The 23,305-nt window shown below is 37.6% G+C and overlaps 1 protein-coding gene across 8 annotated transcripts in view; it reads left to right on the top strand.

Annotated features, from left to right (window-relative positions):
- LOC127452526 (metal regulatory transcription factor 1-like) overlaps positions 1–23,305 on the top strand; it is a 45,753-nt gene that overhangs the window by 14,211 nt on the left and 8,237 nt on the right. For 6 of the 8 annotated variants that reach the window (XR_007899280.1, XR_007899281.1, XR_007899282.1 and 3 more), the window contains 7 exons: positions 9,979–10,217; positions 13,999–14,130; positions 14,446–14,519; positions 15,724–15,920; positions 16,135–16,209; positions 19,481–19,583; positions 22,612–23,102. Coding sequence is in view for 5 of the 8 variants with exons in the window: in XM_051718035.1 (XP_051573995.1) it covers positions 9,979–10,217; positions 13,999–14,130; positions 14,446–14,519; positions 15,724–15,920; positions 16,135–16,209; positions 19,481–19,583; positions 22,612–23,102 (1,311 nt within the window). In the remaining 3 variants the exon portion in view is untranslated. The remainder of the gene's footprint in view (positions 1–9,978; positions 10,218–13,998; positions 14,131–14,445; positions 14,520–15,723; positions 15,921–16,134; positions 16,210–19,480; positions 19,584–22,611; positions 23,103–23,305) is intronic. The other 2 variants (XM_051718037.1, XM_051718036.1) reach the window with 2 other exon arrangements.

Here is a 23,305-nt window from a genome sequence, read left to right as displayed (position 1 = left end):
TAATACATGTTAAATGTGTAGTATGTATGGTTGCAAAGAGGCGGAAAATTTCCGGAAACTTTCCAGAAACTTTACATGGGAAGTTAAGCTGGGGAATTTTGGAAATATTGGAAAAAAAACTTTGGGCACTTGGCTATATGCTGCTGCATCTTTGTGGCATTCTTAACATGCACAGTATTTGCAAATGTACATAGCCTTTCCTTCTACATTGGCTGAGGTGAAATCTATCCACACATTAGATGGTGCACGTGGCATTGTTCTGTAGAATACGATTAGAAAAAAAAGTGTAAAAAATACTAATACATTTCCATGCACAGATATATAAATAGTTAGCTAAACAATTGGAATATTCTGGAATGGTAAAAATATTTTAAAATTGATGCTGGACAAATGAATAGAAATAGGCTAGATGAATAGATGAACACTCCTCAGTCAGCATGCTAAATCAAACTATAACCTACATTCTTGTATGATGATAAAAATCTGTCTAGCAGAAGGCAGAAGAAACAGCATCACAGTTGAGCTAGCTAGAACCATGATAGCTAGCCTCTTAAATTGTCAATGAAATGGTGTTAGCTAGTTTACATTTAGCATATCTGATTTACTGGCTAGCTAGCTACTGTATAAACACATTTTGATTTGGTATTTGCTAGTTAAACTTTAATACCATAGATCAAATATATTTACCCTAGTAATATCATCAAACTTACTTGACTGGATGTAGTCCTTGGGCTCAAATGCAGTAGTGTGGCTTCAGTAGTCCTGCTGTAGTAAGTAGCCTGCAGTAAGTAGTGTGCTGTGTGCATTTGATTGAGAAATGCGCAGGGTAGAAATTAAACTGAATTTGCATTAAATCTGGTTGTTTTAACCAAGATTATGCTGCGAGATGGTTTTTTTTTTCCAACTACGTTTAAGTTCCCTGTTATAAGCTAACTTGCAATTTTGCAAATTTCCAGTTTATTCCCATTAATTCCCTTTAATTCCCATATATTCCCGTTAATTCCCATATATTCCCGTTAATTCTCATGGAAATTTTGCAACCTTAGTATTATGTAATGGAATATAGGGGACTTAAAGGAATAGTTCACCCAAAAATGAAACTTTGCTGATAATTTACTCACCCTCAGGCCTCAGGAGTTTCTTTCTTCATCAAAACAGAATTTATGACTTTTAGGATTTCATTTCAGCCCTCCTCTAAACAATGCCACTGAATATCCTCCATTTTTTGACGGTCCAAAATGCATATTTAGGGTGCATCAAAATAATCCACACGACTCCAGTCGAAAAATAAAGTTCTTCTGAATGCAAACGATTGATTATTGTTTTTTTAAACAAAACAATACTTCTATACTTTTTAACTACAAATTTTCGCTTCTGTACATCTCTGTGATGTGTGCTCATGAGAAGTGTGACGTAAGCTTGTTGGTAAGGTCACGCGTCACGTGGAGGAGGTGGCAGGAAGCGCGTCATTGTTTACAAGAGAAGGAGCACTGTACAAAAGTTTAATAGTCTTTGCTGTAGATTTGTATTTGTATAAGTGTATTGTTCAAAATGGTCGTTTGGCGTGTGTATCCTGGATGCTTCAACCTTCAGAAACCCCAACGAAAATGCATGCTGGGAAAAATATTAACTTTTCATTGATTGCCTATACATGGTCATGAGCTATTGAAGCTCTGGCTTATCGTGCTGAACCTGGATATCAGTACACCTCTACATTCTCTCAAATATTGGAGGGTGTGCAGTGAACATTTTACCCCTGAGGACTTCAGACCATTGAAAGAAACAAAGGGTTTATATCTGAATTCATCGGCTGTGCCCGTGCTTTTTTCCAGCGAACTCGGGTATGTGTGCAAACTTTGTCATTGTCACACCTCCCTCAGCGCTCCGCTCCTCATCACCCGATTTCTAATTCACCGCACCTGCACTCGATTCACTCGCTCATCGCTGCCTGCATAAGTAACTCACCTTCACGCCACTTAACTGTCAATTCTCACACAATGGACTCGCAGTGTTTATTTACCTGTCTGTATTTGCTCTTGATCTTCGTCGATATCTGTTTAGTGCTTAACCTGTTGTTTTGCCTGTTACCTCTTCTTCAGTTTGTGAAGCTTCTCTTCTGTGTGATATCACCTGTACCATTGATCTCACTGTGTAAACCCTGTGAATCTCAGTAAACGCTCTTGCACTTGGTTTCACTAACTACAACTTGTGTGGCTTGAATTCCTGACAGTCAAATAGCTTATATATTTCTGCTAAAGAAAAAGCACAAGTAGATAATGCAACGGCATTGCTCCGAATTAAAGGATTGTTATTTACTGCAGTAATGTTTTTTATTTATTATTATTATTATGTGGAAATTATATATATTTTTTATTTTATATTGTTTTGAAATAGTTTTGGACTGTTTTGGTTTGTGAACGCCACTTGGTCTGTGCTCTGTGCAAGTTTCTCTTGAAAACAATGACGCGCTTCCTGCCTCCTCCACGTGACGCGTGACCTTACCAACAAGCTCACGTCATCCCTCTCATGAGCGCACGTCACAGAGATCATTTGTAGTTAAAAAGTATATAAGTATTGTTTTGTTTCTAAAAAAATAATCAATCGTGAGCATTCAGAAGAACTTTATTTGTCGTGTGGATTATTGTGATGCACCCTAAATATGCATTTTGGACTGTCAAAAAAATGGAGTACATTCACTTTGCATTGTTTAGAGGAGGAGGCCTGAAATGAAATCCTAAAAATCTTAAATTCTGTTTTGATGAAGAAAGAAACTCAGATACATCTTGGATGGCCTGAGGGTGAGTAAATTATCAGCAATTTTCATTTTTGGGTGAACTATTCCTTTAACTCCCCTATATTCCATTACATACTACACATTTAACATGTATTACAGAATTATTATTATTATTAATGGAAATTCTGTCATCATTCACCATCATGTTGTTCCAAACCCATATGACTTTCTTTCTTCCATGCAACACAATAAGGAGATATTAGACAGAATGTTTGCCTGAGTCACTATTTAACTTCAGTGAATGTTTTTTTTCTCCATATTTTGAAAGTGGATGGTGACCAAGACTGTCAGTCCCTAACATTCTGTCTTACATATTTTGTGTTCCACATAATACAATGGGTCACACTGGTTTGGAACAACATGAGGGTAGGGAAATGATGACAGAATATTAAATTATGGCTGAGCTATCACTTTAAATGGGTAGTTCACCCAAAAATGAAAATTCTCTCATCATTTACTCACCTTCATGCCATCCCAGATGTGTATGACTTCCTTTCTTCTGCAGAACACAAATTAAGATTTTTAGAAGAATATTTTAGCTCTGTAGGCTAAAATTTTGATGCTCCAAAAAGCACATAAAGGCAGCATAAAAGTAATCCATAAGACTCCAGTAGTTAAATCCATATCTTCAGAAGTGATATGATTGTTGTGGGTGAGAAACAGATCAATATTGGTAATTTTTTGCTAGACAGCAGGGAGCGATATGCAGAGACGAATGTGAATCACCAAAAACACAAGAAGAAGAATGTGAAGGTGATCTGTTTCTCTGTTTCTCATCCACCTATCACATCACTTCTGAAGATATTGATTTAACCACTGGAGTCTTATGGATTACTTTTATGCTGATTTATGTGATTTTGTTTAGCTTTAAAATGTTGCCACCCATGGACCTACAGAGCTGAGAAATTCTTCTAAAAATCTTCATTTGAGTTCAGCAGATGAAAGAAAGTCATACACATCTGGGGTGGCATGAGTGTGAGTAAATAATGAGAATTTTTATTTTTGGGTGAACTATCCCTTTAAGGGCTCTTGTCAGATATGGATGAATTTGTCAATAAGAAGAGAGGTTTGGAAACATTTCTAGTAATTATTACGGTGAAAACGTGAAAATGTCCCACAAGGACATTATATATAATGCTGAAATATAAACCAAATCAAGATCATGCTTTAGTAATGCCTTCTTTCGCTATTTCATAGCTTTTAAAGTCCTGCGTGGATTCTTATTTCAGTGTAGTTACAGAGTCGAAAGAATTTAGATCATTAGTTCTGTACAGCAGTTCTGCCGCTCTCTAAATGCAGAGTACAAACACTTGTTGTGTCTGAAACCTCCCCCTATCCACTATATAGTGCACTATTTCGAGTGTTCGCCATTTTGGAGGATTGTCTGAATTCTGAGTGAGCCACTCATTCCTTTTGTTCACTCATTATTACCCACAATGCACTCTAATTTCGAGTGTACATTTGATGTATACTCGATGATGGTTAATTTCCCACAATCCACCACGGGGAAGACGAACGATCTGGGAGTTTACTGCTTCCTCAACTCCTGCAATGTTTTCTTTCATGCTGAATGTATTAAATTACTTTTTGACAAACCATTACTTGATTAAAATAACATAATAGCATACAGAGAGGCAAAACATACAGAGACATTTTTAAATGTACTCTTTATTTGATCATATGTGTTTACTCTTTATATTAACACACTATATATTAAAAATGGAAAACAGAAAGATTTATTGTAGTAATATATTATTTAATAAGAATAACAAGACCCAAGTATTTTAAAAGTTCATATGTGATGTTGTTTCTGCAACAGCCCCAGAGCTCCGACACTCGGTGTATACGTCAGCATCCGAATTCACTCACTCATTTCGTTCACTAACTGCCATTAAATATAGAGGAAATAGTGAATGAGTGAACGATTTCGGACTCAGCCACTCTCTTCGCCATACGATCACCTCGCGCCCGCACATCTCTCACATGCACACCTTGCGCCCCTCGCTGTGCCTGCGCAGAAATGCTGTCTGTTTGCACTCCAGCTGTCAATCACACGAACAGCAGAGCAAAAGGCATTAACCCTTAACATGGATGTTTATATGGATTTATACAGTTGATCTGCCCGAAGTAGCTGCAATAGTTTCCAATAAATGCGTAAATACTGCTCATGACATGCGGGACAAAGCGCCCTGATATATTGCTGCACTGATTTAAAAATGTACACTTAAAAACTGATATCATAAAAGCCCAGTTACAGAATCACCCTGAAAATGACCATCACATTAAACAGAAAAGCCTGCGTTAGGATTAGAGCCAAAACTTACCTCATCGTGCTGTCTTAAATTAGAGCTGAGATTTTAATCTTGAAATATCTGCTTGTCTTGGCATTAAATGAAGGCACTGCATGATGAAACTATTCTTTTTTTCACTGTACACCACAATTGTACAGAGCAGTAATCTGAGTTACTGTAGACTTTGTCAGTTTGAACCAGTCTGGCCATTCTCTGTTGACCTTTCTCATCAACAAGACGTTTCTATCCACAGAACTGTCGCTCACTGGATGTTTTTTGTTTTTGGCACCATTCTGAGTAAATTCTAGAGACTGTTGTCTGTGAAAGTCGATCAGCAGTTACAGAAATGGTCAGACTGGTTTGAACTAACAAAGTCTACGGTAACTCAGATAACCGCTCTGTACAATTGTGGTGAGAAGAATATCATCTTAGAATGCTATTCTGAGATGCGGGTTGGCGCTGTTTTGGTGGCACAAGGGGGACCTACACAATATTAGGCAGGTGGTTTTAATGTTGTGGCTGATCGGTGTATATATGAAATGAGGTAAACTCAAAACACTGTGACAATTTGTCATCTCTACAACAGTCAAGCAAGTCTTTCAATTCAGAATACCCATGACAGAAGAGTATGTGTTATCTGTGTTTTTTCTTGGCTACATCGTCCACAGTTGTATTGAAATTCTGTTGCAGTTTACAGCACTAAATGTTAGTAAGGGTGTTGATGTGAAGATGTGAAAAGTCTTGTAATTGATTTTGGTGCTGCAAGGCAGGCGTTTTCTCTTTCCCTCTTCAGCGCTGTTCAGAATATTTTGGCTGTTTAGCCATTTGACATGGCTGAGTTGCGCCAAGCCCTTTAAAAGTGAAAATTCTCACTTGCCACAATATTGAGGGAAGCAGCCCTGTTGACATACGTGCACGAATAGAGCAGAGCACAACTTCAGTCACCCCACGCATGTCTGTGTCCCACATGAGAAGCAAATTTAGCGCTTATAAAGCGAAATTAATATCATATGGTTGCTGCATCGCATGACGGAAATGTGTACGGACATGGCTGGCATTAGAGTGTCAAAATAAAGGTGCATCTTAAAAGAATAAACATCGTTCTTTACGCATTGTATCGATGACTCGCATCGTTGGTTACTTGATCAATGCATCAATCCAGATTGATGGATCGTTTCACCCCTATTATGGGCACGTTTGAGCTCCATTTTCTGGGTGAAATGTCCACAGAGGGGTGCCAAAAGCGAGCTGTGAATAGTGATCAACCAATATGGATTTTTTAATAGCCGATACAGATATCTTGAGAGCAGGGAGGCCGATGGGCCAATGTAATGCTGATAAATGTGATATCCACGGAAGGCCATTTTGTCCATGATTTATCACTTTTTTCCTGTCTTGTTTTCTCATGATCTCAACATAACAAAAGTTGTTTTCTTGTGATCACGACTTAATTTTCTCTTGTTCTCGTGATTTCGACTTTAAGTTCTCACAGCACCTCATAACGTCACAGGCACAGCATCTTCATATTCAGTTTATCGCAACAGTAGGCTTCTTTAGGTCAAGGAGATGGATTTTATCTCGGTTTTATCTAGAGACTAACAAGACTGCTGACCTGCATCTCTCAGTCATCATCCACTATCCATGGAGTAATGATGGGAAAATGAAGCTTTCTGAAGCAATGGGGCTTTCATTATAAACTTAATGAAATTGGGTTCATTACTCAAAGCTTCTGAACAAGGTTCAGTTTACTGCCATCTGGAAATGAAGCACAACTAGTAATACAATTTTTACTAACGCTATTTAACTAACAAAAGCTATTGTCGTTTTCATCTTTTTTTTAACTAAAGTTTTTATAAATAAATATATAAAAACCAACAGAAGGCTCAAAGGCATCGTATATGACTTAAGAAGTTACTGTGTTCTGTTTAAAAATAAAAACAATGTCTGTGAGTAAATGAATAACTGATTATTAACATCTAGATTAGAAAATAAATATGCTTGTGGGATGGGCTGTAACATTTTATTCAAATGGGAGTGAAATGTGCTTATGTGAATGTATTGGGTTTAAACTTGTACTGGGATTTGCGCTTCTTTTGAAGCAGTCACGTGATTTTCAGACGAATGAAGCTTAGGACGTCACAGACCAAATTTTTTCCCCCCAAAATGATTTAAGCTCCAATACAGTGCTTCAATGTGTACAGTGCTTCATGACACAGAGCTATTTCAGCTGCCCGCTCGTGCTCCTCTGACATTGCAATAATGAATGACATCTCTGGAATGATTCTGCAGTGATTTACACTTAAGTCGTGATCACAAGAAAATTTTGTTGATTTGTATAATAACTTGGAGCAGTTACTAATGTTGAGAATTGTGCGAATGCTTGAACATGCAGCACTTTTCTTTCACAATGCATGTGAACTGCTCTAAAAGCATTTAAAACACGAGCCCTTGAGCCCCTCGTGTGCACAGAGCAGCACGTCAATTGTTTATTCTGAAGTCACAGACCATGTTTATCTGTCTTTAATCGCAACCTTTTGAGGTTTTATAATCACATATGACGATCTATCGATTTTGGTGTTATTTTGATTAATTATGCAGCCCTGAAGGATTTTGAAATTAGTCTACTGATTGATGACTGATCTGCTCTTTATGAAACTAAAAAATAATAATGCGGCCAAATAAAGGCACATTAAAATCATTGTAACTATGTTGTGAATATTCAGTATTGTGCTTATGGGGCATATTTCCATATAGTCACATAGTCCTTTGTATGCCCTTGCTTCAATTTAGAATACTTGATTATCTAATCAAAATAACAATATGCATTGAAGTGAGGATAAAAATATGGATGAGTATTAGAGGTGTGAATCTTCACTGGCCTCATGATACGATCACGATTAAAAGGGTAACAATTTGATTACAAAACAATTCTCGATGTATCGCGATGCATCTTGTCCTCCATTTTTTTTTTTTTTATTATTAAATTATTGATTTAGAATTAATCAGTCCCTTGCCTTTAACTATAACCACAACAATTGACTGCTGGTCCAGGGTGGCTACATGGGATAATATGAGATATCTGCTTCTGAGTGCCGATGTTAGCGTCTCCTTTCCTCACAACAGGTGGTAGTAAAGCGACACAAATAGCAGGGTTGCTGCTAAAAAATCAATCAAGCATCTCATATGCGCACTGTTCTGACAAGCGAAAGTCCAGCAATGAGAACAGCCAATGAAATAGTCCAGAGAGCGCTAGAGGAAAGGCATTGGAAAGCAGGAGCCAAACAAATAATTAGAAAAGAAAGACATCACCCACGTCTCCTGAACCGCTGTCTTGTCATTATTTTCAGCAGTTTTTTCCCTTTCTGTGCAACTCAGTGCAATAATGGTCATGAGCTTGTCTTTCATGTTGTTTGTTGATGTGTAATCATTAACTGACCTGTTGCTTTGTTCTTGAGTTTGTGAATGAATTTCGGATCATAGTTTTAGTCAGGGACGATGGTTGTGTGGTTGATACATCCAGTTTGCAATTGGTTCTGTAGTGTGCGCTTGGCTTTAGTATATGAACGTCTGGCAATTTTTTTTGGTATCTCACTCTGTCTCTGGCGTGCACAAAACATTTTCCCAGTAGCGTTATGTAGTGTCAAGGTGGTCTCTGGCAAACTACAGGCACGAAGCAATGCTTTTGTTGGAAAACTGCAGCTTCCTTTGTCCTACCATGGACACCATGCCCGTTTAATGTTTTCCATATCGTACACTCATGAACAGAGATGTTAACCAGTTCCAGTGATTCCTTTAAGTCTTTAGTTGTCACTCTAGGGTTCTTTTTTTACCTCATTGAGCATTCTGTGGTGTGCCCTTTGAGTCATCTTGGCTGGACGGCCACCTCTAGGGAGAGTAGCCACAGTACTGAACTGTCTCCATTTATAGACAATTTGTCTAACTGTGGACAGAACATCTAAGCTCTTCGAGATAACTTTGTAACCCTCTCCAGCTTAATGTCAAGCAACAATTCTTGATCATATTTCTTCTGAGATCTCTTTTTTGCAAGGTATGGTCCATGTCAGCAGATGCTTCTTGTGAAGAGCAAACTCAAAAAGTTTGAGTGCTTTTCATAAGTCAAAGTAGCTCTAACCCACACCTCCAACCTCATTTCATTAATTGGATGCCAGGTTTGCCAACTCCTGACTCTAGTAAGTGAAAACTAGAGAGAGAAAAGTGAAATTGCAAAACAGGTCCGTTCCATCTGACTAAATTCACTTGAACGCACATCGCATCATATTTACGATTTACGACCTCATAAGTTTGAACTTCCCAGGAGGACGAATGCACCATATGTTGCAGGCAGTGACAGTTTGATAATGTTTGTTAGACTTTAATGTGAGTGATTTTATCATTGAAAGATTTATGTATTGTGCTATTTAAGCGCATAAATCAATGTGGACTTTATTCTCTGCTATTTTGAGTAGCGTTCGATGTATATACATTGCAATAAACATTCATTATTCCAGAGTCCCGACTCCCGACGAATAACTGTTTGTGAACCTTTCCAGTTATTACAAACCAAATAAAGTCAAATATTGCAAACTGTTACTGTGTACATCCATATATGAACACTAAACAATTTAAACAGTAGTATTCTTCTAAAATAAGATAAAAGCTCAATACCCATTTATTTGAGGCAAATATGTGTTGTAATGATCCTTGTGGAGCCCAGCATCTGTGAGAGAATGTTGTGGGAGTTTGATGTAGTTTGTAATATAAGAAGAAATAAGCAAACAGAAAACATGACTGACTCTTGAGGACAAGAATGTTTTGTCTAGTAATTTCTCTTTTCAGTTAGAGACAGTAATGTCCTTCTCTTTGTAACTGTTGGCCCTTCTCTGTTTATCTCAGGTGAAACGCTACCAATGCATGTTTGAGGGCTGTACGCGCACGTACAGCACGGCGGGCAACCTGCGCACGCATCAGAAGACGCACCGCGGTGAATACACATTTGTGTGCAATCAGCAGGGGTGCGGCAAAGCCTTTCTCACGTCCTACAGCCTGAAGATCCATGTCCGGGTCCACACGAAAGAGAAACCCTTTGAGTGTGATGTTCAGGGCTGTGAGAAAGCCTTCAACACACTCTACAGGTGAACTTTAATGTCAACGTGAAACCACAATGTGCATTTAGTTTGTGTTTGTCTGCTCATTTTGTTACACATTTTACTGTGGGAGCTTTGCTATGGCAGAGGACAGCGAACTGAAACAGTTAGTAGGTCTGACACCCTGACCAAAAATTTTAGTTGTTTCTAGAGCTGGGTATTGGTAAAGATTTCCCAATTCAATTCACAAGCTCTCGATTCAATTCGATTTCTATTCGATATCGATTAGAGCCCAACCAATATGGGATTTTTGAGACCGATACCGATTTTAGAGGGGGAAAATTCACAGATTACCGATATGGTGGCCGATATAGTTAATTTTTGAATGAAAACAGACCTTTTCTATGTGGATTGTGCACCGATTTTGCACTGATTTGACTATGCAGATGTCCTCAGAATGCTGATTTCTTAAATATTTTTTTATCAAAGAATATATGACATTATTATTATACATTGTCAACAAATTCTAGAAATGAACACTGAGAAAATAAAGAATAAATAAAAATACAACAGATAACTTAATAAACATCAGTACTGTATGTTTAGTATCAGTCAATTGCTGACCATTTAAATAAAGAATAAATAAAAATACAATAAATAGCGAAATAAAAATCAGTACTGTATGTTTAGTATCAATGGTTGATCATTAAAATAAAGAATAAATTCAAATAAAATGAATAGCTAAATATACATCAGTACTGTATGTTTAGTATCAGTCAAATGCTGACCATTAAAATAAAGAATAAATAAAAATAAAATAAATTGCTAAATAAACATCAGCATTACTGTTTAGTATCAGTCAAATGCTGACCATTAAAATAAATAAAAATAAAATAAATAGCTAAATAAACATCAGTATTACTGTTTAGTAACAGTCAAATGTTGATCATTAAAATAAATAAATAATACAAATAAATAGCTAAATAAACATCAGTATTACTGTTTAGTATCAGTCAAATGCTGACCATTAAAATAAAGAATAAATAAAAATAAAATAAATAGCTAAATAAACATCAGTATTACTGTTTAGTATCAGTCAAATGCTGACCATTAAAATAAATATAAATAAAATAAATAGCTAAATAAACATCAGTATTACTGTTTAGTATCAGTCAAATGCTGACCATTAAAATAAAGAATAAAAAAAATAAATAGATAAATAAACATCAGTACTGTTTAGTGTCAGTCAAATGCTGACCATTAAAATAAAGAATAAATAAAAATAAAATAAATAGCTAAATAAACATCAGTATTACTGTTTAGTATCAGTCAAATGCTGACCATTAAAATAAAAAAATAAATAAAAATAAAATAAATAGCTAAATAAACATCAGTATTACTGTTTAGTATCAGTCAAATGCTGACCATTTAAATAAAGAATAAATAAAAATAAAATAAAAAGCTAAATAAACATCAGTGTTCTGTTTAGTATCCGTCAAATGCTGAGAAGATACCGCTTAACTCCGCACCGCTTAACTCCGCCCTGTCTGCAGAGCCACCGTAATTTCAGCTCTGTAAACAATGGAGTCGGAGCGCACTCTGCTGGACAAACTACGTTATGACACCAATTCAAGCATTGATTCATGTGGGTGTATTTCAGTTAATATGTCCCTTTTGCTTACATATGAAAGATTATATATATATATAATTATACAGGGGACCTTCTGACTAGGTACATTATGAAAATATTAAGTTTAGGAATCATTTTTTATTAGTTTTTCATAATTTTGGCCACATTTTAACTTTTTAAAAATGAACAAATCCATGTATTCAGTAAAAAAAATATATAGATTTTATTGCATATAATATTTTTTGTTTCATGTTTATTGTTTAATTACATAATTTGTACAACTTAAATGTATTTACATTGATAAAAACCGGTGTTGTCTCTTTAAGAAAACCGGCAGTTTTTTTAAAGAGCATCTGTAAATGAGCGCATATTAACAACAGATTACTCAAATGGCTTTATTCATCTGGACAATGCATGATTAGAATTAAAAGTTTATTTTTCTGTTGTTTTTGATCAAAAACTGACTGTAAAGGACAGAAAGAGTATTAAAAGAGACAGTATTCAATGACAAATGGGTCGCGTGGATCTCGCCTTTGGACACACATTACACGGAACAACTTGTACTCTCAGTACGCAGTGAAAGTATCTTGCTGCTGTACACTCTACCCTATACCACACAATCACTGGTGAGTGAAATCTGAACATTTACCAGCTAGTATATATACATTTCAGCCACATAGCATGAAATTTGGTTGCAAAAGTGAGTGATTTCCTCTCATTGTAGTGGAGGGTAAAGGATCGATCTTGAGATTTAAAAATTGATATCGAGATCATTCAAATGAAGATCGCGATGCATCGGAAAGTCAATATTTTTAAGATTTAGGAATCATTTCATAATCATTTCATAAACTTAAACTTTAAATATTTTGTTTCGAGTTGGCTAGTGAGATGCCACCTTAAAATATATTGTGTTCCCAGACAACAATCACCTTGTGTTGAACATAGAGTTTGTGTATCTCTCAGAGGCTTGTGCTGTAAGACTGTGCTTATGTGACTGCTAGCCTGAAGCCACCGATCTGACACCATCCACTTCTTGTCAGCCTGTGTTTATTAATGCACTGCTCCTGATGAACTTGATTCATGTAGTCACAGTTCAGTACCTCCTGTCCAGTCTCATTAGCAAAGTGGTTGTATTTGTAGAACCATTTGTCCCCCCCCCAAAAAAACCTCTCAACCTAGAGTGCTGCCTTGCTGTGTACTGTCTATATAGGCAACTGCCTTCTAAGGCCTGACACTAACTGATAAGTTGTCACAATACCAAAATTTCAGTATTTGATACCTATACCAGTAAAACTTCACAGTTCTCAATACCACAGCAACAAATAATATGCTATTGAGCACATACCTTTATTTAATTAAGTTTTTACTGTATTAAGGAATTAAATTAAAGCAATGGCACTTAACCTTCAAGTATTTCTCAATCAAGTAAACATTGCTTTATCTATTTTTTCAAGCAATTATCAGGCCCATACGGAATTTGCTCGCATATTATTCCACAAAAAAACGCAACAGATTTCTGCAGATTTGGGAGACCGATCATTCATAAACTCCCACAAATTCCCTGCCCCTTGCTTTTTTGTTTATTAAATATTTGAGCGAAAATAGTTTCCAATGGATTTTCATGTTAGTGTGTTGCTAGTAAAAACACACACAAGTACTGGGCAAAATAAACCAAAGATTGAACTATTTTTATCGATACTTTGCATTATTTAATGGAGGTGGAAATCTCAGTTGCCTCCGCTTCTGTGACCGCCAATCCACGCATCTTATCACGTGGCTCGTTGTGCATGACACCACAGAGAATCACAGCATGTGGAGGCTCATGCTACTCTCCGCGATCCACACACAACTCACCACGCTCCCCATTGAGAGCGAGAACCACTAATCGTGACCACGAGGAGGTTACCCCATGTGACTCTACCCTCCCTAGCAACCGGGCCAATTTGGTTGCTTAGGAGACCTGGCTGGAGTCACTCAGCACGTCCTGGATTCGAACTCACGACTCCAGGGGTGGTAGTCAGCGTCAGTACTTGCTGAGCTACCCAGGCCTCGCACTTTGCATTATTGTTGAATATAAATGTATTTCATTCATTTCTCTCAACTTGTCTGCCATCTTTTCCACTGAGCTCATGGCATAAAAGCACCTGCTGAATGATTGATACTGCTGAGTGCATGATTACTGAGGTTCTCTGTTTTTAGACTGAAAGCACACCAGAGGCTGCACACTGGGAAGACGTTTAACTGTGAATCAGAGGGATGCACTAAATACTTTACCACACTCAGTGACCTGAGGAAGCACATCCGCACACACACAGGAGAAAAACCATTCCGGTGAGCAGCACATAATAGTAATGATTGCTTTTAGTTAAACAGCACCTTAGAGTCCCTTTATATAGTTAGTATACTGTAGATCAAAATGAAAAGTTGTGAGAAAGTAGATATAATTCACATAATGCAAGTAAAGCTAACGGCACCATATGGAATTGTAAATTAAACTTTGTTCTCAACAGCTCTGATATGTATACCATGACCCCATATCTTACCAGATCATTTACTCTTAAGCTTAGTATGTTTGGTTTGCTGGTTGTGTAGTAAAGAGATGTTGTACTGGTCAGATTGACAGTTAAGTTGTGTTTGTGTCTGTAGGTGTGATCACGATGGCTGTGGTAAGGCTTTCGCTGCTAGTCATCACCTGAAAACACATGTACGGACACACACTGGTGAGTCAGTGAGTTATTATTTCATTTTTCATGACCTTGTCCCACCATCTCGCTGAATCTTACAATTAAACAGGCTGTTTTTGCTGCTGTACCTTTAAAGGTGCACTTAGCATTTTTGTCTTTTTGCTAAGCCTGACTTATACACCTAGCGGTGTGGATGCACCATCGCCCAGCAGCAAAAGTGCTCTGTTATGGATGTCATGGTAGAAATGCTCTGTTTGCAGTCAGCCGTTATGAATTTATTCCACCCATGAAAATTGCTGAGATAAAGCGAGTTTGGCTGGTCACGTGACGTCCCACAAATAAAACAGCTTTTATTAGGCTACTGACATGACTAGAGTCTTCATCTCATGTTAGTGTAGATAACATGAGTCGCGAGATCGAATCCAGGGCATGCTGAGTGACTCCAGGCAGGTCTCCTAAGCAGCCAAATTGGCCCGGTTGCTAGGGAGGGTGGAGTCACATGGGGTAACCTCCTCGTGGTCACTATAATGTGGTTCTCGCTCTCGGTGGGGCACGTGGTCAGTTGTGCATGGATACGCGGAGAATAGCGTTACCTCCACACGTGCTATGTCTCCGCGGTAACGCGCTCAACAAGCAACATGATAAGATGCACGGATTGACGGTCTCAGACGCGGAGGCAACTGAGATCCGTCCTCCACCACCCGGATTGAGGCAAGCCACTACGCCACCACGAGGACTTAGAGTGCGTTGGGAACTGGTCAATCAAAACTGGGGAGAAATGGGGAGGGAAAAAAAATAAACATTATGTCTGAAGTGCTATTAATATCTGTGTGAGTAAAACTTTTTTATTGTGGGAAAAATTAGCAATTTGCTTTTATATGGAAATAAGATCTGCTATGATCTTTGCATGTGAAATAAGTAACAACGCCTATGCCAAGTTTTGAAAGTTGCAGTATGGTTTCAAAATACTTTCTTTTCAAAAGAAGAAGGAAAATCCTGTTTTCCATAGTTTGGCCCCAATAATAAATGAACCGTCTCAGCTGGGGTTCTGCCCTGCGGTGAAGGGACTCAGGAATTTGTCTCTCAGTGGGTGGCTGGATTGTGTTTTTATTGTGGTTTCTATCCCAATAACATAACATGAACGATAATCACCCCACATTTCAACATCTGTTGTCTCATTTAAATAGTCCAAATTATGCTTTATAAATCCTAAGCTATATTTCATGTTTTCCTTTTTCAGGAGACAAGAGTTTGCATGTATATGATGGAAGCACCTTCTCTTCAGCTCATCTCTCGCTCTCTGTTCCAGGAGAGAAGCCGTTCTTTTGTCCGAGTGACGGCTGTGAGAAGACCTTCAGCTCTCAGTACAGTCTGAAGAGTCACATTCGTGGTCATGATAAAGGTGCACCCTTCACAGTGAGTCACGGACTCTCAGAGGTACACGGCCCATCGCTGTACAAACAATCACACACTCTCGTTTCCATTATCACAGGCCTCATGTGGTTATTTTATCATATTGCAACTTTTACATTGTGAATATTGAGTATTGCGACTCTGTCCATGTCATGGAAATCACAGGGCCCTACTCGTGTCACAGGCCTCTCGTGGTAGGGCATTCAATTGATGCCATTTTATTTTCTTTACATTGCAGGATGCGAACCACTCACTGTGCCTCAGTGATTTGAGCCTCATATCCACAGACTCTGAACTCCAGGAGAACCACAACGTGAGTTTCATCCTCTTTCACACAGATCTGTGTTCATCCTAACATTTACTTACTTTACTAATTTAAAGCTACACCATGTAACTTTTGGCCCTCTAGTGGCTGAAACATAAAACTGCAAGTTACTTGTGGAGGAACAATTTACGTCAGTTGTGATTCGGCACTGCTCTAGTGGCGGATGAATCTCATGGTTTGATTACCTGCAGAACAGAGTCATGAGCAGCTATTTTCATGTTGATATTATGTTATTCACTTAAAAATGTATAAACGATATATTATTTACTTTGAAGAACATAAACAACACTCTTAATGACATATTTAAATATGATTATTAAAATGTTTTATTCACTACACAATACACATTAATGTTTGTATTGCACCACACATATCATTTTAAGAGGTGAAACTTGTGAATTGGCTGATATGAGTTCACTTGAAGACACTTATATTTATATTACAATCTACAGCCTCAGCGGAGTATGCAAGTGCACCATAATACTGCAATAGTAGGTCTTTGCACTGCAAACAATAAAAACTTTAATAATGATGAAATACTTAATTGAACATGAAAATAATTAGCAGAAATATGCAATATCACAATTACAATAAAAACATTTTTAAAGGTTTATTTAGAAGTAAAGGTAAAACAGAGAGATGGTGACATGCTAAACAAATTAATAAACATTACTGTGCTTTGAAATCGGTACAATATAAACAACTTGCTTGCAATGTTTAGACCATTAGGTCTTCGTCACACAATAAATAAATAAATAATAATAAGTCAAGTTGTGCATTTCTGTGACTCAGGTAAAAAAAAAAAAAAAAAAGCCTAAGAAAACAGCGGCACACACATACTTGGAGACACACTTTGGGCATCTCGAAACTGCAGCAATTATATTAAATACTCAGAGGTCATGAATATTAGTAAACATGTAACAAAAACTTCACCGCACAAAAAGGAAACTTATAAACGCATCGCGATCGGTACACATTCAAGTAATTAAAGCATAACACCCTTACCAGAAAACATACCCACGCATTACAGCAGGTAAACAAATTCATCAAACCATTAAAAACATTTGAATCGATGAGGAGAGTGTATTCACGCCACTGCTGAACAGCTGTTGCACTCGCTTCCCGCTTCACAGACTCGCGTGAGTCGTGCCACAGCCGGACCTTCTTTCTGAGCTTACGGACATGACGTAAACATGCAAGTACGAAAGACATATGCCTGCGATTTCACGGCAAATCCGTCCTGACAGCTCTAAATAAAAATCTCTATTGTAGACTTACCGTAGTGGGTTAAGGCAAAAACATGGTTTGGAAGACAGGTTGTTGCTGTACTCACTCATGACATTTTGATCATTTCTAACAAAAAAATCTTACATAGTGTAGTTTTAAATCATGACTTGTACTACACATAAATAACTAATATTGGCATTATATTCATGCTGTTTTAGCCAGAAGGGTACTGCCCCCCAAAGTGAGCCTGGTTTCCCCCAAGTTTATTTTTTTTCCATTAAAGGAATAGTTCATCCAAAAATGAAAATTTGCTGAGAATTTACTCACCCTCAGGCCATCCAAGATGTATCTGAGTTTCTTTCTCCTCTAAACAATGCAAGTGAATGTACTCCATTTTTTGATGGTCCAAAATGCATATTTAGGGTGCATCAAAATAATCCACCCGACTCCAGTCGACAAATAAAGTTCTTCTGAACGCAAACGATTGATTATTTTGAGAAACAAAACAATACTTATATCATTTTAACTACAAATGTTCGCTTCCGTACATCTCTGTGACGTGCGCTCATGAGCGGGATGACGTGAGCTTGTTGGTAAGGTCACGCGTCACGTGGAGGAGGCAGGAAGCGTGTCATTGTTTACAAGAGAAACTTGCACAGAGCACAGACCAAGCGCTGTTCACAAACCAAAACAGTCCAAAACAATTTCAAAACAATATAAAATAAAATAAAATAATTTCCAAATAATAATTAAAAAAAAAAAACAATGTAAACAATGACGCACTTCCTGACGTGACGCGTGACCTTACCAACGAGCTTACGTCATACCTCTCATGAGCGCACATCACAGAGATGTACGGAAGCGAACATTTGTAGTTAAAAAGTATATAAGTATTGTTTTGTTTCTCAAAATAATCAATCGTTTGCATTCAGAAGAACTTTATTTGTCGACTGGAGTCGTGTGGATTATTTTGATGCACCCTAAATATGCATTTTGGACCATCAGAAAATGGAGGACATTCACTTGCATTGTTTAGAGGAGGAGACCTGAAATAAAATCCTAAAAATCTTAAATTCTGTTTTGAAGAAGAAAGAAACTCATACTACATCTTGGATGGCCTGAGGGTGAGTAAATTATCAGCAAATGTTCATTTTTGGGTGAACTATTCCTTTAACCATCACCTTGATTTGTTTTTTGTTCCTTGCCAAAGTCGCCTTTGGCTTGCTCACCGGGGGTCTAAATACAAATATTAAAGGAATAGTTCACCCAAAATTGAATATTCTCTCATCATTTACTCAACCTCATGCCATCCCAGGTGTGTGTGTGACTTTCTTTCTTCTTCAGAACACAAATGAAGATTTTTAGAAGAATATCTCAGCTCTGTAGGTCCATACAATGCAAGTGAAAGGAGACCAGACCTTTGTAGCTCCAAAAATCACATTAAGGAAACATAAAAGAAATCCATGTCTTCAGAAGCAGTATAATAGGTGTGGGTGAGAAATAAATCAATATTTAAGTAATTGTTTAGTCTTACTTCTGAAGTGAAAGTTAAAATGGAGATTTAATGTAAAAAAGGGCTTAACTATTGATTGTTACTCACCCACACCTATCATATCTCTTCTGAAGACATGGATTTAACCACTGGAGTCATATGGATTACTTTTATGTTTCCTTTATTTGCTTTTTGGAGCTTCAAAGTTCTGGCCACCATTCACTTGCATTGTATGGACCTACAGAGCTGAAATATTCTAAAAATCTTCATTTGTGTTCTGCAGAAGAAAGAAAGTCATACATGGCATGAGGGTGAGTAACTGATGAGAGAATTTTCATTTTTATGCACAATCTACAATCACGTTTTTATCAAACCACAAAATGAAGACTGAAGTCTAAGTCATTACCGCTTTATTTTCTATTATAGCATATGTTCCTGTAAAGCTGCTTTGAAACCAAGTCTCTTGTTAAAAGCGCTATACAAATAAAAATTACTTGTGTCTCATAAACGAGTAAATCTCAGCACACTGTCATGTCTCAGTCTCAGAAACTGGATCTGAACAGCGCCACTCCCATACGGATCTTTGAGCTGATGTTCCAGAGTCCAGAAAACAGTGTCAGCCAAGACGACCCAGAACCTACTGGTGAGTACTTTTAGATGCCAATACTATAATACTGGATATCAGGGTCGTCACTACTAAATAAAAAATGAATATGCTTGAGTTTTAAAGAAGTATTTCTGTAGACTTTCAGAAATATACTCTGGTCAAACTCAGGCACTTAAACTTGATCAGTTAAAACATAATGATAAGAATACTAACAGGCTAAAGTTATCCATTGCTTGGATGACAGTTATCTTAAATAAAGGTGTGTATCATGTTAACTTGAATTACTTTTTTTACCACCTTTTGAAACTGTGGTACTGTATAATCACACCAGTTGCTGTAAATTCATCAAGCTGGATGAAATGTTTTAGAGTGAAGCAAACCAATAGCACAAAACATCACAAAATCCTTTAAAGCCATTGCTAATACTTATTGATGTTCATGGTTGTTTTACCACCAAAAATGATGTCATGTCCTGGAGAATGATGTCATTAAGGAACTGGCTTTTGTTAATTGAATGGATATACGAAAGACTGACAGGATGGAATGTGATAATGAAACAGTTCTACTTGAAAATAATATTTCCAAGGAAACATGTATTGTTTGAAATATTTCTACTAGACAACAAGTAAAAAATGAAATACTCTCTACATTTAGAATAAATCAATCACAAATGCGACCAAATTTTGTGCTATGCAACAACAAAAAAATCTGTTATTAACCTGCAGACTTCGACCTGTGAGACATCAGTATCGTTTCCATTATTGCTGCAATATAAGATTGAAATCGTCATATTGCCTTGCATATTTAACTGCAAAATTCTGCGTTTTAAATGGTCTTCATGGACCGTTTCGGTCAGTGATGCATGGGTGTGTGTGGCACATGCTGATTAGCGCAGCAATTTTAGATGATGTTTATCTGGTTACAAATCAAATCGTCTTGCCAGACAGTGAAAGATTTATTTGATAGGTCCCGGTTTTCTTCTCTCCCTCTCCGTGCAAGCTTGACTTGCACCGTAGTTGCTCTCTAAACGACAGATGGCAGTACAGAGAATATATCAGCTAATCCAGAAAAAGAAACAGCATAATAACAGCATAATACAGCTGCAATCGAAATTATTCAACCCCCACAAGACAGTAAGGATTTACAAAGGTAAGCTTTTCTGATGACCCAGAATTTTTTAACTTTACATCTATTTCAGTTGAGTGACACATTCAAAGTCATAGTGTGAATATATAAATAATATTTCTAAATAGCAGGATTTTTCAAAAATACAGCCATGTCATAATTATTCAACCCCTATTGCATGTAGCCGTTTCTTAAATATGTACGGCTACACAAGTAATTGTTTTAAAACAAAATTAAGTCATCAATCTGCATTGGCACTTATTTAAGTTTTAAAATGTAAATTTAGTGTCGTAAGCAAAAATGTATTTCAATGCAAAAAATGCAATTAAAAATAAGCTGTCTCAGAAGCTAATAGAGGAGATTATTTCATTACACAAGAAAGGTCATGGCTAAAAGTACATTTCCAAGGCACTTCATTTTCCAATAGACAAAGTTGGCAGCACCATTCATACATTTTTTAAATATGGTACAACAGCAACCTTCTTGGGGTGTGGAAGAAAGCAAAAATTCACTAAGGGAAATTTTTACTCCAGTTGACTGAATATTCAAGAAGTTATTAGGAAAGACCTGTGGAGTCCTGGAAGAAGGTTTTATAGACGTATGACACTAAACTGAAAATGAGTTTTAGAGCCATGGGTCAGCAGTACGTCTGGAGTAAGATGACATGGTGATGACAAGAACACCATCCCCACAGTCAAGCATGGAGGTGGGTCAGTCCTGTTATGGGGGTGTTTTGTGGCTGCAGGAAATGGCTATCCTGACTATGTGACTGACACCATGGATTATTTCAGGTATCAGGCCATTTTGACATGAAAAATGTGATGCCTTCAGTGTGTAAATTGAAGCTCGTGATCACTGGACTTTCCAGCAAGACAATAACACCAAGGATACATCCAAGTTGTCCAAAATCTGGTTCAGGGATAGGTTGTGGAATGACCTTAAATGGCCCTTTCAGTCCATCATTAAAATCCCATTGCAAACCTTTGTTGGGATTTCAAGGAAGCAGTGGCAGCACAGAAACCAAAGAATGTCAATGAGCTGGAAGCTTTTGCTCATGAGAAATGTGTACAAATTCTAATAGAGAGGTGTCCGAAGCCTGAGAACACTTACCTGAAACATTTATTTGTTGTTATTAATGATAAAGGATGCTCCACAAATGATTGACTTTGGGGGTTGAATATTTTTGCCATGACATTTGTGGAGAGAATTAGTTATTTTTTATATTAAATTTTGGGTAAACTGAACTCTTTGTTCTGTATTCAAAACTTACTTTGACTGTTTACTGAGGTTTTAGTTGATGTGTTTTAATTCACATCACCAGAATGTATTGCTGGTCAGGGGGTTGAATATTTTTGATTGCAACTGTATATCGTCACTGTCTGATGAAAAGCACCACAAAATTAATTTTTCAAGAGTGTGGAAAAACTCTTCTCATAAACAATCTTACAAAATACATCGAAAATGACATAATTAGTCACCTTTAGAACCATAAATCTAATTATATCATTACGCATCTGTTAGTGAACTGTTCGATATTTTAATTGTACGTTTTTCTTATCATGGGTTCCAATGGCGCATGTTCAGTTACAGATTTCTAACTGTTCATGTTTCCAAAACTTGGTAGGTTATCAATTGCTATAATTAGATGATGCTCTTCAAAACATAAGGGCAGGACATACGTGGTTTTGACGGACACTTCTCAAGGCCAGTGGACATACTTGTTAAACAGATAGCCTGATTAAACATCTTTTCATTGGTCATTTCGATGCACAATTCAAACAGTAGGAACAGGTCATTTTAAAAAGTCAAAATTGCCAAAAGTGGAGATATGTATTTTTCATCGGACAGTGACGATATGATGTCTGCAATTGAAAATGTTCTGCATAGTTGAAATGACTTGTCTCTGAATCAGTCTCAATTCAAGCTTCTGTTCCTCCAGATAACCTTGTGGAGTCGTTTGGCCTTGAACCGTCACCTCAGCCCCCTCCATCTACCTCTTCCTCCTCCTGCTCCATCACAACCCCTGTTTTGGAGGTTCCGGCTCTGCCTACAACAATCCCCTCACAGCCAGCTCTGCCTTCCGCTGTCAGCAGCTCATTACTTACCCCGCCTTTCCCCTCGGACCCGCCCATCTCATCACACTCACCAGAAGTACCCGCTTCATCTGCACACTCTGTTGCCCAGCACTATGTGGCATTGCCCCCCTCGACTCGGCCGGTGCCCCCGCCAAGTGCGCCTAGTGTCTCCTGCACGGCGGCCGTGACGACAGAAGTGATGGCGGCAGAAACGCACACAGTGCCTTTGGCTCCTCCTCCTCCTCCCACCATCGCACCAACGCTTGGCCTGCAGCCCAGCATTGTCATGTCTGATCACAACCTGCAGTGGATCCTCAGCAGTGCCGCCCAAGCACAGCAGAACCCTGAACAACAGGTCCAGAACTCCTCCATTTCACCTCACACGAGTAACGAACTTAAAGTAGCACTACTAACATAACTACTACTTGTAGTAGTGTAACAGTAGTTCAGGTGTTTTCAAAATATTGTAGTTTGTTTTGTAACAAGCTACTTTATAAAAATAGCTGTCTAGCGTGACATAACGCTACATGTGTTTAACAACTAACCGATGTTCTAGGA

This window comes from Myxocyprinus asiaticus, chromosome 15, assembly GCF_019703515.2.
Source record: "Myxocyprinus asiaticus isolate MX2 ecotype Aquarium Trade chromosome 15, UBuf_Myxa_2, whole genome shotgun sequence".
NCBI classification, from domain to species: domain Eukaryota; kingdom Metazoa; phylum Chordata; class Actinopteri; order Cypriniformes; family Catostomidae; genus Myxocyprinus; species Myxocyprinus asiaticus.
The sequence above is the reverse complement of the archived record's forward strand: the minus strand, read 5'-3'. Positions and strand labels throughout refer to the sequence as shown.